Here is a 22,448-nt window from a genome sequence, read left to right as displayed (position 1 = left end):
TACAAACCCCCCCTCCCCACTCTCGCCTAATGAAACACACTCTCCGGTTCGGGTGGTGGTTTTGTTTCCTAGGTTGTTTTTTATTGAAAAAAGTTTAAAATGATCCTAATATTTTTAACATTGTATAGATTAGTCCATAATAATTAAAAAAGCAATTTAATTTTAAAACCTTACATATCAAAATTATATTAACTAAAAATATAACGGACCTTTTTGTATATTTTGCAAAATAAATTCAATTTTTTTTAATTCTGATGAGCAGCTGCCAGAAATTTTTTCCAGCAGCTGCTCATCGTTAGCTCGTCTCTGTGGTGAGTTCGTCGCTCTGACGAACCCAGATCTAGGTTCGTCTCTCAGATGATAGACGAATGATTCGTCTCTCACGGGTTCGTCTCTCAGATGAGAGACGAATCGGGTTCGTCTCTGCTGAGAGACGAACCCAGTTCGTCCCTCAGCCGCTGCTGATGGGTTTGGGCGGTGTTCCGACGTTAATGATGGGTTTGGACGGTGGATTATGGATTTTGGGTGGTGTTCGGTGGAGGTGGAGGAAGAGGGATAGTGGTGGTGGAGGTAGAGGAAGAATAAGATGAGTTTAAAATTAATTAGGGTTAAATATTTAATTAGATTAAGTTAATTAGAGTTAATTATTTTAAATTTAGAATATCATTCTCCAATTAAGATGCCACATCTGAATAGGGGTGTTTTGGAACCGGTTTTGCCAAGTTCAAGGTAAATATGATCCGGTTTTGCTAATTTGTACGTTTTTAATAATTTGTGCCAAGTTTGGGGGGGTAAAGTAATTATTTGTTCATTTTTTTTTAACTCATCACTAAATTTTTCATGTCACACTAAAAAGTTGTTTCATTCTACTCCCTTCCTTTTTAAATCGTTATCTATTACAGTTTTTTGGTTTAATATAAAAATATATAGTTATTAAATAATTGTTTAAGTAAACTAAATAAACAAGTGTGGGTGACAACTATGATGATGATCCGATTAAGCCGGGTCGGGGCTTGAGACAGGGAGACCCTTTATCTCCATACTTGTTTATTATTTGCGCTGAGGGTTTGAGCTGTCTTCTTAACAGAGAGGAAAGTGGGAACCGAATACATGGAGCCACAGTGTGTAGAGGTGCTCCTTCGGTTATTCATCTTCTTTTTGCGGATGATTGTTATCTATTTTTCCGTGCTTCTATTGAGGAAACAGAGGTTATTATGCGTGTTCTTGAGGAGTATGAAAGTATGTCGGGGCAAAAAATAAACTTCCAAAAGACAAATATTATGTTTAGTGTTAACAGCCCGGATAAGCTAAGGGAGGATATTTGCAGATTACTCGGCGTGGATGAAGTTGCGGATCAGGGGAAGTATCTCGGTTTGCCGTCGCTTGTAGGCAGGAACAAGAGGCAGATACTAAACTTCATTCGTGATAGAGTGTGGCACAAGATTAAGGGCTGGAGTGCGAAGACTCTTTCTAGAGGGGGTAAGGAGATTCTTCTAAAGACAGTGGCTCAGGCAATGCCAAATTTTGTTATGAACGTGTTCTTAATTCCTTTAGACTTGTGTGACGAGCTAGAAAGGATGATGAATTCCTATTGGTGGGGGAGGAATAGGGAGGAGAAGAAAGGCATATGTTGGGCTAGATGGGATAGACTTTGCAAACCAAAGAAATTTGGAGGTATTGGGTTTCGGAAAATTCATGAGTTCAATATTGCTATGTTATCGAGGCAAGCATGGAGGCTACATACAAACAGCGATTCTCTAATGAGTAGGGTTTTTAAGGCGAAGTACTTTCCGAAGAGTTCATTCTTGAGCGCCACGTTGAGATCGAACCCTAGCTTTGTGTGGAGAAGTATTTTCGCTACTCAAGAGGTTATGAGGAAAGGGATTCGCTTGCGTATTGGTAATGGCGAAACTGCGGACATTTGGCGGGATCCATGGCTAACAGATTTAGAGTCGGGTTTTGTTAAAACTGATGAAAGACGGGACTTAGCTGGTAGTAAAGTCTGGCAACTCTTCAAAGAAGGAACGAAAGAATGGGATTTGGATATCATTAGGGAGTTGTTCTCCGAGGAAGATCAGATGCGCATTCTGTCAGTCCCTGTTAGTATTCGCAACATAGAAGATAGCTGGTTCTAGGTGCTTGACGAGAAGAACCGGTTTTCTGTCAAAAGTGTCTACAGGTGTTTGAGTGGGGAAAAGAGTGGGGAAGAGAATCAGAGGTCAGCTTTCTGTTGGAATAAATTATGGAACCTGAATATTCCGTTACACATTAGGAATTTCCTTTGGCGTCTAGTATCGGGTTTCCTTCCGTCGGTTGAAGCTCTGGCTCGCAAACGGGTTTTTATAAATGCCCAATGTCAAGTGTGTGGTAGTGTTGATGAGACTGTTGAGCACATTTTCTTTGGTTGTGAAGTTGCGGTATCTTGCTGGAATGTTTCAAATCTGAAATTTAATTTAACTGCAGTTTCAGATGTGTTAGAATGGTGCAGGTCTTGGTTAGAGAAGTTGAAAAAAGAAGAGAGCGAACTAGCAGCCATGATTTGTTGGCAGCTGTGGATGAATCGGAATAGTGCTGTTTGGGAGAATAAAAGAAGAGATGCAACGACTCTGCTGAACTCAGCTAGCCAGCAGCTGCTGGCTTGGAAGAATGCTCGAAGGCAAAACCTGGTTGAGGGAGAAGGGAAGATAGAAGAGGATGATGGCAGAGTAGTTTGGAAGCCTCCTAATGCAGGTTATTATAAAGTTAATGTGGACGCAGCGTTATTTAAGACGGAGGGAAGAGCAGCAATCGGGTGCTTAGTTCGAGACGAGCATGGAAAAATCATTTAAGCAAGACAAGTTAATTTTCCAGGTCTTTTTGATGCAAGATCTGCTGAGTTGATTGGTATTAGAGAGGTCCTTAGTTGGCTGAAGGGATGGAGGAATCTTATTGTCGAGTCAGATGCCTTGGAAGTTATCCAAGATATTAGAAATCCCATTCAGGCTAAAGGTGATTTTTTGGTGGAATATTGTGCTATGCTAGCGAAGCAGTTTTCTAATTTATTTTTTGTTTTTATAAGGCGATCTGCGAATCAGGCTGCGCACTTGTTAGCGCGTAACACCCGTTCCCTGTCAGGTCATCGGGATTGGTTTTCGAACTTTCCTGAGTATCTTACTCCTGTAACTGCTTCGATATTTCATTAATGAGATTTGATTATCAAAAAAAAAGTAAACTAAATAAAATTATATTTATTTTAACCAAATACACCATAAATTTTCAATTTTAAAAAAATGTTTGTACTATTAGATTAGCTTTACAAAAACTATTTCTCAGAATTAACATAATTACAAATGATAGGAAAAGAATACAAAACAAAATTTATCAAGATGAGGAGAAATTCTTAGATAGACTCAGTCTATCACGTCATCCGTGAACTAAGCCTATCATGTAATGACACGTCATTAAAATAATAGCAATCTTATAATATTACTATTCAAAAGTGTAAATAAATAATAAACAAATTTACAAAATTGCCATCATTTTAATGATATGTAATTATATGATAGGTTAGTTCACGGATGACGTGCTGGATTGAGTCTACCTAAGAATTTCTCCAAGATGAGACCATATCAAACTATGAGAGATTTTTAGATAGACTCAGTCTACCACATTATTCGTGAACCAGCCTATTACATTATGACACGTTATTAAAATAGTGGCACTATTATAATTTTGTTTATTACTTTTTTACACTTTTAAATAATAATATTACGATAGTGCCATTATTTTAATGACGTGTCATAATATGATAAGTTTATTTCTTGGATGACGTGGTGGACCGAATCTACCTAAAACTTTCTCATCGAACTACACATACAGTGGTCAATGGATCATATAGAATTCGTACGAGAAAATTTTAGGTATAATATAACATATAATTACTGAAGATATTTTATTTTATTTATGTGCATATATTTTATGCAAGTTCAAAGTGTGAAAGCAAGCTCAGCAAAACTAACATTGATATGCAATCTCCAAAGAAATATAAAAGGCTAATCCAATAATTGTACCTTAGGAACCTTTTTCTTTTTTATGGTCAACTTCTGAATGAAAGAATATCTTCTTATTTTTATTATTTTGATGAAAGGAATATCTTCTTGTTGATTACCAAGTACTTGATGGTCCTTCATTTTTGGCTATTAATGATCCGTGAATCTTAATTCAAAAATCCATTTATAAAAAACCTCTAAAATTTAAAAATGGTCAGTAAACTCTTTAAAATTTATACGTTCGATATGTAAATTATTTAAGTCTATTTTTTCACTAACTCCGTCAAAAAAACTGCAGAGGCATTTCAAAACAAAAATTATTAAAAGGTAATCGGTTTCACATCACTTGACAGGTTAGTAAAAAAAATTAAAATATCCAAAATACCCTTAAAAATCTCAAAAATTATTAAAATATAATCGGTTTCACATCACTTGACAGGTTAGTAAAAAAAATTAAAATATCCAAAATACCCTTAAAAATCTAAACCCAAAAATTTAAAAATCATAATATTCTATCTACCCATCCACCTGCCTTCACCTGTCAGAGTGAAGGGTTGCGGCGAGAGTGGATGGCGGCCGGCTGGAGTGGGTTTTTTTATTTTTATTTTATTATACAAATCAATTTTAGGATCGTTAATTTTTAATTGATTATTTAAATAATATTTAAATTTTTATTTTTAAGGGTATTTTGCGATTTTAAGATTTTATGATAACGTGTCAGGTGATGTGAAGTTGATTGCGTGTCTATAATTTTTTTAAAAACAGGCCACTTCATCTTTTTTGACGGCGTTAGTAGATAAATAGACGGAAGGAGTTTACAGACCAAACACAAAATTTTAAGGGTTTTACAAACCGTTTTTTAATCTTAGGGGATTTATTTAAAAAGGCCCTAAAGTCAGGAGTCATGAGAGTTATTAGCTTTCATTTTTTGATATTCTTTTAAGGCTTAATTGCGTAAAAGATCAAAAACTTTAGCGTGTTTTGCAAATTTAACATAAACTTTCAATCAAATTAATACACAAACTCTTGATTTTTGGCAATTTTAGCACCGATCAATTTTTCGTGAAAAAAATACTGATGTGTACACCGGAATAACCACTATTCCGGGGTCCACATCAGCATTTTTCTCTATTTTTTTGAAGGAAAATTGATCTGTGCTAAAATTGCAAAAAATTAAAAGTTTGTGTATTAATTTGTCAAAATTGAAAGTTTATATTAAATTTGCAAAACACGCTAAAGTTTATGATTTTTTATGCCATTAAGCCTTCTTTTAATATAAATTTGTTCAAGATCTAGTCTTTCTTAAAAAAAATAGAATTATATTAAAAATAAAATTAAAATACCTCAAAGTGAATCAACTATAAAAAAAAATCAAGAATACACCATTAAACTTAATATTTCATCTAATAAAAAAAAAGAAATAATTTAACGACAATCATAGAAAATTCTGATAGTGAAAAATAAATCGAGAAGATCTCGTGTCTCCATATACATCGATAGAATAATTTATAGATAGTTTTCTTTTAGAGTATACTTAAATCAAACTTCAGGTAACTTTAAATTTAAATTTCGAAATAACACTGAAAAATAATAAATAACCCAAATGTTACATAAATAAAGTCAAAATTACTTTTTAAAATTCATCAAAAGCAATCAAAGTTTCAAGATTAAAATAATTATTTTTAGAGAAAATTATTATGAAATCCTTCACATATATCTATGAGCAAAGCGAGGTTCAAGGGCTGCTCGTCTGGATATATGGCTGACTTTGAATTTGGTTAGATTTTGAAAATAATGGAGTATCCATATAGTTAAGCTAGGAAATTCCTTTCCTACTGACTATTGAACCTCACTCATTTATGTGTGATATTATCTTGTATCGGATCAAAAGACTGGGTTCGAGGGCACTACCAAAACTCTTGTACTTGACTTATCGAATGTTTCGAACATTTGCATGGCATCTCTTGTTATTTCATATTAACACTCATATAGTGCATATGGTATCGTATTGGAAAAGTAAACTAGTCTTGAAATCGGTTAACTGGTAAGACGCGTATATGACTTGATTTGAACTAGCATGTGAGACATGTGGCATGTAATCTTAAAAACTCATCTAATTCCGGTAGTTTTTATTATGTAGCAGATAGTGGTGAGTCATTATTCTATTTGCATGCACAAACCTTAAATCAAATGTACATGTGCAGTTGATTCTATTACGTCATCTTAAATGCCTATACAACCTTCTATTATATTTTCATAGCAATCCCATGATTTATAAGTGATTTGCTGGATTTAATGGTAACTTAATATGGTTATGTTCATTAGCCTGTTAATATTAGATCTATACATGCTTCATAAAGCGTATAAACAATATAAACATACACATGGGCAGATGATATACGTACAAGGTTAGAAATAATTAATAACCTCGTAGACTTGGAGTGTCTAGCACTCGTATGTCGTTTGGAAGTTTGTACGGTCGGAATCAGGACTCGGTCAAAACACGGAATCCATTAGTTCAAACAAGGATCGATTTTGAGTTCAAACAAACCCAAAATCTGATCAGGAAGTTGCTGGTCTCTGGCGGATTTGGGCTTCGAGACCCGGATGATGTGCAGATCATACAAATGGATTTGTAGCATGATACAAATTCGGTATTTTCAATTACAATATAGAATAATGTCCTAAAACTAATTATAAATCTGTTGGCTAAAACGGAGCCCAATTCTGAGCTCAAACGAGCCCGGAAACACAAAACCAATGCTACAACTACGAATCAAAGATCTGGGAGTGTCTGGTGGCGAAGAATAGTAGCGCCCAACAAGGTGAAGTGGTGAAGTGGTGAACCATAGTGAATTAGAGGTGGCGCCACTTCTGGCTTGGTCGAGGGAGGTTGTTGTTTTGGTTTAGTTTCATGCAAAAACACTCAAAAACTGATCAAAACGAACAAAAAACATAATGGAATGTATTGGACTCAAGATATGATTGATGAAACATGTTGAAACAAATCAAAAACATGCTTAAAGGTACAAATCATAGCAATCATGGTAAGAATGTCACGTTCCGATTTCAACCTGAAACTCGAGTCGAGACCGGCGCTAGGAAATGGGAATGGTTGCTCCAAAACTCGTAGTAAGCCTAAAAAGCTTTATAAATTTTTTTGCAAAACACGTTTTTGAAAACGAGTTTGTAAAACCCCGATCGTATTTCAAGAAACCAGAGGACAAATATCAATCTCAGTTGACGCACCTACTCTGTTTCTAATACAATCCTAAAAAGCTAAAAACATAAAATCAGTATATATCTCAAACAACTAGTCATAGCATTTTAGAAAACACGCAGCTTTTCAAACATATATTATATATAATAGTTCAATCAGAGTTTATAAAAACAGTTTGAACTATTGTAAACAGAAAGACAGACTTCCCGTACCCAACTACTTGCAGCTCTATAGGTATGGTTGACATTGACTTCTAGAAATATTATGCAAGTACGACCTCGTTCTTGATTACCTGAAAGGTGAATATTGGAGGGGTCAGAGATATAATTATTTCTGAGTGAGTCTACATATTTACAATTGAATATTCAAATCGCATATATATAAAACATTTTTATATATAAAATGTTACCAATTACTTAATCCAGATGAAACCCTACAAGGTACACAATTGAATGGGTCTTAACCTATATAACATAGGCCTTAAACCGCGAACTGAATCTTTGCCGTCTAAGCCGGTGTCTGGACCCTAACAGTGAAACTGCCATCATAGTGTTACCTGTGACCGTAACTATTCAGCCGTCTCAGATGTTATGTCAGGGTCGCTAGCACTTCCAACGCCCAATGACTTAACTGACCTCTATATCAAACATAATCTCATATCTAGCGTGCTACTAGTGATCACACAGTCCTATTGAAAGTCAATAGGAAGTTTGTTCCAATGGATCTTTCATGGTGTAATTATACTAGTACGATTTGTTATTTAAAATAGTTTAAACATAAATATTCAAAAGTAAAAACAACAAAGTAAACTCACAAAACCGATGTCCCCTAAAAGCGTATGCTCCTGCTAGCCCACTAGTCAAACACCATGGTGTTTTGACTTGGCACATCGACACTGCTTGCATCTAGTTAGAATTCAAATATCAACATATGTCAGACATTAAATTCCTAACTTTATTCTCATTTCATTAACCATAGACTTTAAGACTTACACTGTATATAGACGAATCCTATAAACAAAATGTATAAATTAATCTCAATATTGAACTTCTCGTTCAACTTATAATACCACTCTTGGTATGGACTTATATTCATTTTAACATTAATCGTTTGATTAACGTAGGGCTTTATTAAAACATAACATTGTTTTAATAAACCAAATATCGTTCACTTTATGTAAACGTTTTAGCCTTTTAAAACGTCCTATTTCATTTATCGGAGTCCGTTTAATCCAATTCGAGTGCACGACTCGAAAAGAATCAAAAACGTTAAAATACTGGACATCCAGGTTGCTGTGCATTCGCATCGAGGGCCCGATCGTATTTCAAGAAACCAGAGAACAAACATTAGTCTCAGTTGACGCATCTACTATGTTTCCAATACAATCCTAAAATTCTAAAAACATAAAACTAGTGTATCTCTCAAACAATTGGTCATAGCATTTTAAAAAATACACAGCTTTTCAAACATATATTATATATAATAGCTCAATCAGAGTTTATAAAAATAGTTTGAACTACTGTAAACAGAAAGACAGACTTCCTGTACCCAACTACTTGCAGCTCTATAGTTATGGTTGACATTGAATTTCAGAATTATTGTGGAAGTCCGGCCTCGTTCTTGATCACGTGAAAGGTGAATATTGGGGAGGGGAGGGGGGGGGGGGGTCAGAAATATAATTATTTTTGAGTGAGTCTACACATTTACAATCAAATATTCAAATCCCATATATATAAAATATTACCAATTACTTGATCCAGATGAAATCCTACACGGTACACGATTGTACGGGTCTCAACCTACACAACATGGCCTTAGACCGCAAACTGAATCACTGTCGTCTAAGCCAGTGTCTGGACCGTAACTGTGAAACTGCCATCACACTGTTACCTGTGACCGTAACTGTTCAGCCGTCTCAGATGTTAAGTCAGGGTCGCTAGCCCTTCCAATGCCCAATGACTTAAGTGACCTTTATGTGAGACACAGTCTCGTATCTAGCGTATTACTAGTGATCACACAGTCCTATTGACAACCAATACGAAGTTTGTTCCAATGGATCTTTCATGGTGTAAATATACTAGTGCGATTTGTTATTTAAAACAGTTTAAACATAAATATTCAAAAGTAAAAACCACAAAGTAAAATCACAAAACCGATGTCCCTCAAAAGCGTATGCTCCTGCTAGCCCACTAGTCAATCACCATGGTGTTCTGACTTGGCACATCGACAATGGTTGCATCTAGTTAGAATTCAATTGTCAACATTTACCAGTCTTCGAATTCCTAACTTTAGTCTCATTTCATAAACGATAGACTTTAAAAAATTACACTGTATATAGACGACTTCTATAAACAACATGTACAAATTAATCTCAATTGAACTTTTCTTTTAACTTATAATACCACTGTGAGCGGAGCGGGGTTCGGGGGCCGCTCGCCCAAGGCTAATGTCTGACTTCTCGATCTAGAAATGGTTTGAAAAATGGATTCGCCACCTAGTTCAACTAGGAAATGTCTTTTAACCGACTAGATAGCCTTACTCGCCTCCGGTAAGACTATCGTGCATCGGACCAAAAACTAGGGTTCGTGGACCTCCCCGAGACTCTGTGCTTGACTTATCGGTTACTGGTTTTATTTACTAGACATATTTGCATTATATCTCATCTCAACAGTATATACAGTTCACAGGATATGAAGGCTGTAAATAAATATGTATGAAAGCAGTAAACACGTATAACGCGCATATAACTTGATCTGGACTGGCATTTGAGGCAAGTAGCAGGTACTCCTAAGCATATATCTAACCTTAAAGGTTTCTAGCAAATAGTCATAAGTCTGGTTGGTCTGGATATTTTACATGCACAAAGCCTAAAACCGGATATATAAGTTTGGTGATTGATTTTATTAGGTGAGTCTTGAAAAACCTACACAACTGTTGCTACATTTTTGTATTAGTCCTACGATGTCTAAGTGATGGGCTGAAATTGCATTAATGGGCTAATTTTAGGTGATTAGTCCTTTAGCCAGTTATTATTGGATTTGGAATGCTTTTGGAAAGACGTAAACAGTGCTAGCATGCTCAGGGGCAGTTGGATATACATATAAGGTTAGAGATACTTTTAAACCTCGTTGACTTTGAGTGCCTGGCACTCGCGCGGGTTTTTACCATCAGTCTAGTTAGAATGGGCTCTTGGTCTAATCACGGATTTGTGCGTCTCGTCTATCCGGTTCTACTGGTTTGATCCAGAGTCGATTCCAAGTTCGGGTTAGCCCGAAATCGGCTCTAGAAGTTGCTGGTTTGCTAGGCCTCGGGCTTGTGGGCCCGGTTTATACACTATGCTACATCTTTGGACTTCTGAGTCGGTTTTACATTGGGTCTGGCCAGTTACATTACAGAATATTAAACTACATTGGATTAGCTATGCGTGGGTTCAAACTGGGCCTGATTTGAAGTCCGGATGGGCCCAAAAACACGTTTTGAAGTTCGAATCGAAGTCTAGAGGATATGGGAAGCGGCGCCGGTTCGTCGGCAGCAATTCTGGGATTTTTGTTTTGCTTCTTTCTCACTCGTTTAAGCTCCATTTTTCATAAAACAAAAAGTAGTCAAAACAGCAAAAATCGAATAAGGAATCCAAAAAATACATAATGAGAGTGTTTAAATCTCATCTAGGCAAAAAGTAATTTATTGGCAGTAACTTGAAAATAGGCTTTTTCATGGTAAAAACACTTAAAAACACCTAGAAACATGCATTCTAAGGCACTTAATCAAGCACTTTCTGGGTTTGAATATTAAAAACAATTAATTAAAGTGATTAACATGCTTTTCATTGAAGTTTTTTTAGTGATTTTGCAATTTAATGGTTAATCTAATTATGGCAATTTTATGGCTAAAATTAACACTTGTTTAGTGTTTTCAGGACTGGATTTTAGTGTGTGTGTAGTGGCCGAATTATACTGGTCAATATCTAGGGTTTGTGTGCCACCATGTCTGATTTCTAGGGTTTGTGTGCCACCTTTAGCCAGACTGGCTTAAGGCTGTATTTATAGTGATTAGGGTGACCTAGGATTTGATTAGAGTCTTCTAGGGTTTAAACTGTTAAGTGATAAGTCATTAGCTGTTAAGATTAGCTTTAAACTCTATTTAATTAATTTTCCTTTTAATTTTCGGATTTGAACTTGCTAGCTAATTAAAAAGGTGCTAAAGGTCTATTTTGGTGCCTAAAAGTGTTAAAAAAGGTTCCTCCGGCCCTATAGGTTTGGTTAAGGTCAATTTCAGTCCGTCAAACTTGCCAATTGGCCCGTAAACGTCTAAGATATGGCAATTAGTCCATTTTCTTTACAATTTCTTTGGATTCTTATGGGCTATTTACGCCTTATTACGTTTTAACCCTCCAAGTTTGAAACTGTGCACAGATTACGCCTGCTTAGATTACAGCAAGAATATTGAAAGCTCGTCACCCGGACGGGTTTCTCTAGAAATCATCATTGGACACTTCAGTTCCTTATCATCTTTTACCAGTCGGAAAAATAGGTGTTTACAGTTTGCCCCCTCTTTAACGAGAATTGACGAAGTAGATTTATTTTTGTTAAAGAAAGACTTGCTATTAGACGAGCGACAAGGATACTACCCACCATTGGAGGCCCTTGCTCGCATGGTAGTATGGTAATGCCCTAGCCTGAGCATTACCTGCTGTGGTGCATGACTCTGGCCTCAAGCAACTCTGATTCTGGCCTACTCTGCATCTGGTTGGGAATAGTTTTCTTAGCTGCCGTTGAGCCCAGGCTGCTTGAGTGCGTGCCCCGTGGATTGGAACTATAAACTCTCGGCTGTCCCGAGAGTGGTCCGATGGCTTGAATCCTGGTAATTGTCCTGTCCGAGACTTTCTTATAGACAGACAAGATCCCTTGGATGTCCCAAAGGCCACCTATATTGCATGTTAATTATTTCACGTTAACAGATTCTGGTGTCTTTCTACTAGGCTTCGGTGTCTTTCAACTGTATGCTGATGTTTTCCATCAGGCTTTGGCGTCTTTATGCCACTTATGGTGTCTCTATACCATGTTTCGGTGTTTCTCTACCATCTGTTGGTGTTTTTCTACCATGCTTCAACGCCTTTCTAGCGATCTTCGGTATCTTCCTACCGTTCTTCTGCGTCTTTATGCCATATCTTTGTGTGTCTCTACCATCCTTTGGTGTTTTTCTACCAAGCTTTAGGGTCTTTATGCCATATTTCAGTGTCTCTCTACTGTTCTTTTGTGTCTTTATACCATGCTTTAGTTTTGGCGTCTCGATGCCATATCTTGGTGTTTTTCTACCATATGTGGAGTCTGGCTATGTCTTGAAAATCCCATCTTCAGGGTAGCTTTCTCGTCCTCTAGGGTTATTTCGATTTCTACATGGTGTAATTCCGGTCCTATGTCACTCGTTTTGAAGGCTTTGGGACTTATCTTGAAGGCTCTGAGGCTTGTTCTGAAGGCTCTGAGACTTGTCTTGAAGGCTTTGGGGCTTGTTCTGAAATTTTTGGGACTTTGAAGGCTCTGAGGCTTGTTCTGATCCTCTAAGGCTTTTCTCAAAGGCTCTGGGGCTTGTTATGATCCACAATGGCTTGTTCTAATTCTCTGGATTTGTTCTGAAGGCTCTGGACTTTGTCCGAATTTTCTGTGGAGCCTTTTGGTCCTGGGTTTATTAGAAGAAAAATGGCCCTAAGTAGCCTTTCCATGGAAGGCTTGCGCTTACAAATGCCTCAGGGGAAAGTGGATACATCCTTATTCACTTTAATCCGTATTTTCTCATACTTGAGTGATTCGGTCTGGCACACTTTTAAGATTTCAGCCTTTTACCTGAGATAGGTTTTTTGTTGCTGAGTCTTTGGGATATGTTTTGTACTATGACTCGGGGTCTGGGAGTTTCTGGTAAAAAGTAGTTGAGTGAGCTGGCTTATATTGGGGTGCACAACATATAACAAATTAGTTAGTGTTTAAACTGTATTTGACTTGTATACTTACTTGGGGTATTTTGCAAATCCATTCGTCACGGAACATCCTTCCGGGGGAGATTTGACCTCGGTGGATGCAGGGCGCTACTGAGAGATTTGGCATGCGATATCTAATGAATGACCCAAATTGCTGGTCCTACCTTCTGGGTGAGCGCGTCTTTCGCTGGTGGATCCGGCCTAGTTCTCCTATCATTCCCGTGGGACCGCTATTGTCTATGCTGCGTGGGAGGTATGTTGTGCCGCCTGCTCTTTGTACGGACCATAGAGGTTATACGGTGAATGAGTTTGTATCTGCTCCCTGACGAAGCTACTTGGACGACTCGGTGTTATTCCGTCTTCTAGGTGAGCTGCCTCCAGTTGGCGTGCCAGGGCTTTAGGTTCCGTACGGTGCTGATGCGCAATCTTCTTGTATTTGTTTAACATTTTAGATGTTTTACTACCTTTACAGTGCCTTTTTGTTTCTATTTCTGTTTGGTGGGAAACCTATGTTTCTTGACTTCTGGCTGGTGGAGACCTGATGCCCCCGGTTCTCTAGCTAGTGGGGACATGATGCCCCCAGTTCTCTAGCTGATGGAGACCTAATGCCCCCGGTTCTCTGGCTGGTGGAGACCTGATGCCCCCGATCCTCTTGCTGGTAGAGACCTGATGCCCCTAATTTTCTGGTTGGTGGAGACCTGATGCCCCCTGTCTTTTGATTGGTGGAGACCCGATGTCCCTACCTTTTGGCTGGTGGAGACCCGATGTCCCTGTCTTTAGGCTGGTGGAGACCTGATGCCTCCCCGTCTTCTGCTTTTGAAGCTGATATTTGATATTTGTTATGGTATTGGAGTAGGGTTGGCGCCTTGTCCTTATTCTAGGGTGAGATGGATGTTCAAAGCCTGGTGTTTATGGAGAGTATTTCCTTGCACAGTGCCCCGCTGTCTGGCTTGTAGGTTGTTTGCTTTGGGTGTTTCCAGATGGCGTAGGCTTGGCGCCTAGTGTTTCTGGTAGTGGCTTTTGAAGATAGAGGGTTGGCGCCTACTGATTATGGAATCAGATGGAGGTTGTGACCCGTTGTTCATGGAGAGGTCAGCTATGTACCATATCTGCACAGATAAACATGCCAGAATGCAATATGATCTATTCTATATGTATGCATGTATGCAATATTTTTCTCTGACTGCTCTCTTGTTTCTTGCAGCACTACATATATGATCTGGGCCGTAGGTTGCAGTGGGCTGAGCTGGCTCCTGCTGACAGTTGAGTTGATATTCCCCTTGTGTTTCCTACCGGTAGCTAATGTGACTTCCGCGTCGGCGATCGTGGACTTGGAGCCCCTGGTGGTCGCAAAGACCCTGCTTCTTCTTCTAACAGTGTGCAGGCTGGGCGCGACGACGATGCTGACGATGAGTTCTTCGGTGGCGATGATGGAGATTCTGAGACCCTGGTGTAGGACTGGGATTCTGACAAGTAGAATTTTGTCCTTTGTAGTGCCTTCTTGTATGTCAGTACATCGTTTTCTATGCGTGGAGACTTTGCTTGCAAAATTTCATCATCACTTTGTGTTCTCGATGTCTTGTTTAAATTTCTGGTTTCCAAAAAGTGATTTGATTCTTTGCCTTCTGTTGTGCTTAGGAGCCCGTAGTCCCGTGATGATCCAATTGTGAGAAGCCTCGGTCCCGAGATGTTGCAGTGATTGGCACCCTTAATCTCGCGATGATCGAATTGTGAGAATCCTTGATCCTGAGATGTTTCCATGACTGGGAACCCGTAGTCCTGTGACGATTGTTAGAAGCCTTAGTGTCACAACCCAAATTATTGAGCCGAGACCGGCGCTGGGGAATGGGAGTGGTAGCTCCGAAACCCGTAACAAGCCTAAAACCACTAATAATTTTTCGCAATTAAAGACATAATATTATATATAAAACATTTTCAGAAAAACTCTTTTAGATAATACTTTTATAGTTATTAAAATATCATTTCTGAGTATACAGTTAAAATCAGTTATTTATAACAAATTCACAATGTCTTCTATTGACGCCTAATGACTACTGCAGCTTTAGGAATTCATACTTGTGCAAGTCCAACGACTTCTGGCACAATGGAGATGGTTTGTCTGATCCGACTCCGACTACCTGCAAACATCAAAGTGAGGGGTCAGTATTTGGGAAAAATACTGAGTGAGTTTGCAAGTTACTAATGGTATTATCAAAATTTAGCGTCATACGCTTAGTACGTTAGTAAATTCATGATATGAGCAAATAGTAAATATTCTTAATTTCAACGTGAGTCTAACTCAATAGATACGAGGACTCCAGGTTACACCGTAACCGAGTGCTCACTCGTATCAAATCTCAAAATGTGAGTTCAACTCACTTGTGGATCCAACCCACTAGATACGGGGCTTAGGTTACACCGTAACTGAGTTCACTCTCGTATCATATTCGTATCATATCATACATAAATATATTAATTCTTAATCATAAGTCAGGCACTCTAGATTGATCCACTAGTGATCACACAGCCTATTGACACCCAATAGGTAGTTGGCCTCTTCGGATCGTACACTAGATACTCATCTTCAAAACAACGAATAAAACAACATTCATATAATCAAATCTATCAAACATAACATCTTATACGAGCAAATCATATAAATACGAGGTATTTAATAATAATAATATTCATAATATAAGAAAATGACTTTTATAATAATAATACGCGAAAGTAAATTTGCCACTCACAATAACCGCTTTCCGAATAATAATAATAATAATAAGATCCCATGAATGCGAGCTCCATGCGTCGTTTGATCCTTTAGCTATTCCCGCTCGTCGGTAAGTCAGTTACTTATCTGAATTACTTGTATGTTTAATTCATAAACGTGAACTTAGTATCAAAACCCTAAGTTATAAACTTAGATTAATATAATCTTATTTCAAATACAATTCTTAACTTTAATAGTATTCTAATAGTTATTCGAGATATTCATTATATATCTTATTTATCGATTCTTAAACTTAGGTTTCTTTATATCTCGAAACCCTAATCGAACACGTTATGTTCGATATCCAAATTTCTCGTTTTCGGGGTCCGTGATTCACTTTTAATGTTCGACGTACTTGAAGTTAGAAATCTAGGTCTAAACGGGGCGAAAACGTATAAACAGGTAAGTTCTTCGGTTGTGCGAGCGCACGAGGGGTTATGTGCGTTCGCACACCATGTTTGCGATTGCACACATTTGTGTGCGTTGGCACACACAGTGCCTCGCACGATTCGGAATCCGTTTCCGATTGATTCGGACGTGCTCGATCTTGATTTCGACATGCCCCTATCTCATTTTAACACAATTTCAACTCCAAATCCATCAAAAACGATAATAGAAACGCGATTACAATTCGTTTAATTCGTTAAAACGAATTAACCCTAATCCAATCATTTCAATATCAAAAATCATCAAATTACCTCGATTTGAAGCTTAACGATGATAGCGAATCGAATTCTGAACGAATCGATATAAAGAACGCTCGATTTGGACGAGAAACGGCGAAACGGCGGCGGATCGTATCGATCATCATTTCCTTTCTCTCTTCACCTTCTGCTCCTTCTCTACCTCTTTGGAATCATCTGATTCCTTTCTTTCTTTTACATATTTTTTGGCTAATTCGCCACTTTGATCCTTCATTTCTTTAACTTAAATCATTTCTCTTTTAAACTTTCTAATTTAACCAAACAGTTAAATTATTCTTTTAACTTGATTATCTCCGTATTATTTATTTTCAAATAAATAATACAAACACCAGATTATTACTTTCCATCAATCATCTTCCAATTGATATTTCCGAGACTTAATTTTTGAACTTTTCAAAAATTGCAATTTAGCCCAAAACGAATCCGCGTCCAAATTTAAAAGGTCTCTGATTGACCCGAATCTTTTACCACAGATACTATATAACATTTCACGGACCTTGTCAAAATAATTATCAACTCGGGATTTATAATTTATTTTATTTGAATTTTCTAACCTTATTCTTTAAACTTTTTTTCTTTTGTTCGATTTAGTCCATAACTAAATCGATTAATACTTATGCGTTTAAATAATACGAATTCCAATATTAATTTTTTCCTGTCAGAACTTATAAATTTCCATTTTTGAGGCGCAGTGGCTAAATTACGACTTTAGTCCCTTAACTTTATTTTGGGACCTTTGTTGACATTTTTCCTTTTAATTCCAATTCCAACCTTAGAATTAAATTCTGCATAATTACTTTTCCTGAGACCCACCTAATTAGATTTATTTATTAAATTTCTCGAAAATTCTTCCGATATCGCCACCATGGCCATTAAAAACTCGTGGTCCAATTAGAGAATTAAATCTTTTGGGGTATTACATTCTTCCCACCTTATAAAAATTCGTCCTCGAATTTTCATATAATTTCTTGATTCATTCTAAAGCCTTAACGTCTTGTATTCTACTCACCATAGGTCCACCGTATTCATCTTATGGCGCCCGTCGGCGCGTAGAATAGTTATTACCGACCTCCATGCCATTATCTTCTTCTATAGCGACTTCAGCCGTATCCTTATGCGTTATGGTTCCTTATCTGATATTCAATACTATGAACTCTTAAACTCGTAATTGAACTTTCAGTTTCTTACTGATATTCAATGATAGTTCGTCCTAATGATATATTAACACTAAAAATAATAGTCCTTGTCACTTGTATTCATTTGTACTTATGATTCTCTGTTCTTGATTCTTTACTTTTGTTCAATACGTCTAATCCTATCATCATTTCTTATTGAGTAATGTGAATACTCAATTAGCTCATGCTTCTTTACTTACGTAGTTTCTTTTGTATTGCTGTTACTGTCATCCAATTGCTACTCACCGTAGTGCTAAGAACTTATCCCCCTATCCGCTATTCTCATTTGTATTACTGTTATTTCTCTTATCGTCGTTTATCTTAGTAAATCATGAGGTGAGTCCTCATGACGTATCCTTATAAGGTCTTTGTTTACTTTCCTCGTAGGGTTTACTTGCCTTCCTCTTGCGTCAATATATCTCATATGTTTATTGACCTACTTCCTTTCCTTTAGCGTAACGCGCTATTCTTGAAACTTCTTGTTCCTTCTTACTTTACATCAATCTATTTCATCAATCTGGCTTTCAATCAGATAGGATTTTCATATTGGTCGCTGACTTCTTATTTTAATAAGACAGCGCGTGACCAATACTCAGGTAAGCTTTCTTTGCTTAAAAACCTTAAATGAGGATCTTAATCCTCTTCCATTTATTTACTTACATCAGAATGTCCTCTGATAATGTCGTTTCTTGCTTCATGTTTAATCTTTCTATTCATCATCCTTTCTCGTTTTATTTACGCTTTTCTTTTCTCTGTCGTCTTCTTGACATTCAAAGATGCTTTTAGTATTTATCGCCATAATCCAACTCTTTCTTAGCTATATCTTCTTCCAATTGTCAATCTTAGTTTGGCTCTTAGCTTCCAACTCATTTCTCTTTACTATCATGCAGCGTTAAGTTTATTTCTCATTACTATCCACGATCTTGCTATTCCACTTGTTATTTCTACTTTTATCCACATTGTAGATGTATTTCTTCGTAATTTTTCTTTAACTTCTTGTCCTTAGTCAACCAATAGGATTAATAGTCTAAATGCTATGATCCTATGGTATTCCTCTTGCGTTCCTTATTCACGCTCTTATCCTGTTTCTTGATTATCTTCTGTTGCATTATTTGCTTTCCTCCTCAGTGCATTTTGCACCTCATGTACTACTTGCTTTTAATATCCACAACATCGATCATTAATAGAGAGTTGTGGCCTTCTTTATCTGAATTTTCCGATGTAGTGTGCTCTCAATCGTATACGTATCGTCTTATCGTATTTGTACTGTTATCATAGCCGTCTGTAAAGCCGATCCTATGCTGATATTATCTCTATCGCATCTCGCATATTTGATATTTTTTGTTTCAGCACTCTGAACGTCGATCACCAATTAAACAATGGGTCGCAGTCCCTTTTTGCCTGAATTATCGACATAGTGTGCTCTCGATTACCTACATATTGTACTATTGTACCTTTACTGACATCTTAACTTTCAGTGGATTCGATCCTATGTCTCTATCCTCTTTTTCTTTCTTTGTTTCTATGTGTCCGCGACTACATAGATTTCCATTTCTCTAATCTCCTTGTCAACTCTCCACATGACTTTTCTCTTTTTCTTTTTCTTCGATCATTCTTATCGAGTTCCTTGCGTCATATGCATGTTATCCGTACTTTCCTTAACTTTGATTACTTTATCATACACGTCATGTACCTTTGTCATTCCCTCGACCATACGCAGAAAGTCAGTGGAATACAGTCCCACTGGTAGTGTTCCTTGTGATAAGGAGCGCATTTGCCTCCTAACCTACTTCAGAGCCTCTCGTGCCTAACCGTTGGCTATCCCTGCATCCTCCCTCAGATTGCGATACTTCCGTACACTAGACCAGAAATGCTCATTCCGGTACTCCTCGACATCGGACTCGTCTGATAACTCTTCTTCCCCGAAGTCCTCTTCCTGAGGATCTTCTTCTGGGAATATATCAAACAAATTTGATCGTGTCTAACACATCTTAATCCTTTAAGGATCATAATCAATCTTCTATATTGATCACATTACTTTTTATTTGGTCTAATTCGAAGTTTAAGGTTTAGCACTTTGCAAGCATCCATTACATTTGTACCTTTCACAGCCTACTATTTTGCTTCATAATCGATACCTTGAGGTGGAAGTTTCAACTCTCAATCCACCTATTGCAGTACATGTCGTTTATATCTCAATCTTTCTTGTCGTATACTTCAATTATTCATTTTCATCATATCTTCTCATCTAATTACTTTGATCTTTCCTGATTATCCTTAATCGGAGCTAATAGTAGAAAGAATTCCCCAAATCGGGTTACAAACTTAATTCATATTATTTGGTCTATCACTGCTCTAATTACTTATCGAGACTAATCATAGGTTGAACCTTTCATCGACATCTTGATCGACAATACTGTTTGTTCTCCCTCCGCTCAATGTGTACGAGCATCTTACTTTACTTTTCCTAGAGGATCTAGCATACCGCTTGATCTGTTAAACTCTTTTAATCTTAACTTATATATACCACTATCAAACCTCTATAGGTGTCTCTTTGTTCATATTAACACTGTCTTTGTATCCATCATCCTATTATTGGCATACAATTACTTATATCAGTTGCTTTTACGGCTAACTGATTCATAACGACGTTTGGTTACTGCGGCACTCCCGATGCCTGTATATTCCCACTTTATCTTGCTAGGTTCCCATTGACCTTCATCTCGTTTCTGGCCTTTACTGGTTAACTGGACTGGGTTGCATTTGCTTTTGTTATCTCGATCTTCATCTCGCGTCTCATATACTTGTTGTGCAACAGCACGCGTTCGCGCAGTTCTTTGTTCATAGTATAGAGACTATATAAAGGAATACTGATAAATTCCTTAAAATATAACACCTACTAGTCATCACAGCTAACTGTTGTCCACGTAAGTTGGACTCTAGGAATATCTCCTTCCTTTTGGCCTTTTATAATTACATTTCTTATTGCTAGTGTTCTGAGTGTTCTGGCTCATTGTAGACTTAGCAAATTATCAAAACATATACTCGCGTCGTATATGTCACATGCATATTACTATCGTAGCTATAAGCATCTATGCTGACCGGATTCAAGAAAATCAGTGTCCCCTAGATTTCCTTGATTACGTATCGTAACTTAAGTCTTGCGAGCATTCCGCTCTCATGGACTTAATCAAACATCAAGAGCATTTAAAACATAACATACATGTTCTATACGTTGTTAATCAGATATGATTTACTATCCGAACATATCTACTATTCTAGTCGTATACTAGTCTGTTTAATTAAGGCTAAGTTCATTATCTAGAGGCATAAACCCTATGTTTTCACAATTATACGTATTCATTCGCCTTGTAGCCTTGATCGCAGCTTGCTCGCGAGCACTTCACTTCTGTCACAGAGTTTTGGTCTAGGTATACTTACATAAAAACAAAACTTCTTGAAAACTCTTTCAAATAAAACGACTCATTTGAAAATTCCATTTAAACCTTAGCAGAATTGTGCACTAGGGTGATGACGTCTCTCATCCCCAAAAAGTTGTCACATCTCAACTTTTCGTCTGAGCATAATGCATATGATGCATGTCCTATTGATGCATGTATTGATGTATTTAGTGATGCATTTTCTATCGATGTCGTGACAATTATCAATAGCTATTACGAGTATAGGCACAATTATGCTTTTAAAATCATTAAACAAATAACTTTGACAAGTTATAAACTTTAAGTTTTGTAGTTCTCTAGACTTTAAAACTCCGTATCCGGCAAGTTTTTCCACTTCTATAACTTTGCATTCCTTCGTTTTACTCTTTCTAAAATTTTGATCGATCGAATTCAATAACATTTATCACGTTATCTGATGCTAAACACACATATATATGACATCAAATCACAATTATATCAATTATATTCTATTCATACGAGGCAGCACCTCTCCTAGAAGCTTCATCTCAAAAAGCATATCATGTATGCCTGTCTCATCGAAACAACATATACGTATATATCTCGTATATACGTGTCACAAGAAACAAATAAGTATTTCACAAATCATTTTATCGTGCTTATCACAAAGCACATCATACTAACGACTTGGATCAGACAAACTTCAACTCTATAGCTGCAGTAGTTCCTAGGTTACTTAACCGACTAACGCATCTTAGCAGCGGTAACTGGACCAACTGCTATGATACCACAATTGTCACGACCCAAATTATTGAGCCGAGACCGGTGCTAGGGAATGGGAGTGGTAGCTCTGAAACCCGTAGCAAGCCTAAAACCACTAATACTTTTTCGCAATTAAAGGCATAATATTATATATAAAACATTTTCAGAAAAACTCTTTTAGATAATACTTCTATAGTTATTAAAATATCATTTCAGAGAATACAGTGAAAAGCAGTTATTTATAACCAATTCACACTGTCTTCTATTGACGCATACTGAGTATTGCAGCTCTAGGAATTCATACTTGTGCAAGTCCAACGACTTCTGGCACAATGGAGATGGTTTGTCTGATCCGACTCCGACTACCTGCAAACATCAAAGTGAGGGGTCAGTATTTGG

The 22,448-nt window shown here is 37.2% G+C and overlaps 1 protein-coding gene across 1 annotated transcript; it reads left to right on the top strand.

Moving 5' to 3' along the window:
- The first annotated feature begins 368 nt into the window (after positions 1-368).
- Positions 369-4,192, top strand: LOC126668470 (uncharacterized). The gene is made up of 7 exons (XM_050361662.1): positions 369-570; positions 660-729; positions 968-2,128; positions 2,180-2,730; positions 2,851-2,999; positions 3,075-3,158; positions 4,127-4,192. Exons 1-7 carry the CDS (start codon positions 369-371, stop codon positions 4,190-4,192), a joined length of 2,283 nt encoding a protein of 760 aa, XP_050217619.1.
- The last annotated feature ends 18,256 nt before the right edge of the window (positions 4,193-22,448 follow it).

This window comes from Mercurialis annua, linkage group LG2, assembly GCF_937616625.2.
Source record: "Mercurialis annua linkage group LG2, ddMerAnnu1.2, whole genome shotgun sequence".
Lineage (NCBI taxonomy): Eukaryota > Viridiplantae > Streptophyta > Magnoliopsida > Malpighiales > Euphorbiaceae > Mercurialis > Mercurialis annua.
The sequence above is the reverse complement of the archived record's forward strand: the minus strand, read 5'-3'. Positions and strand labels throughout refer to the sequence as shown.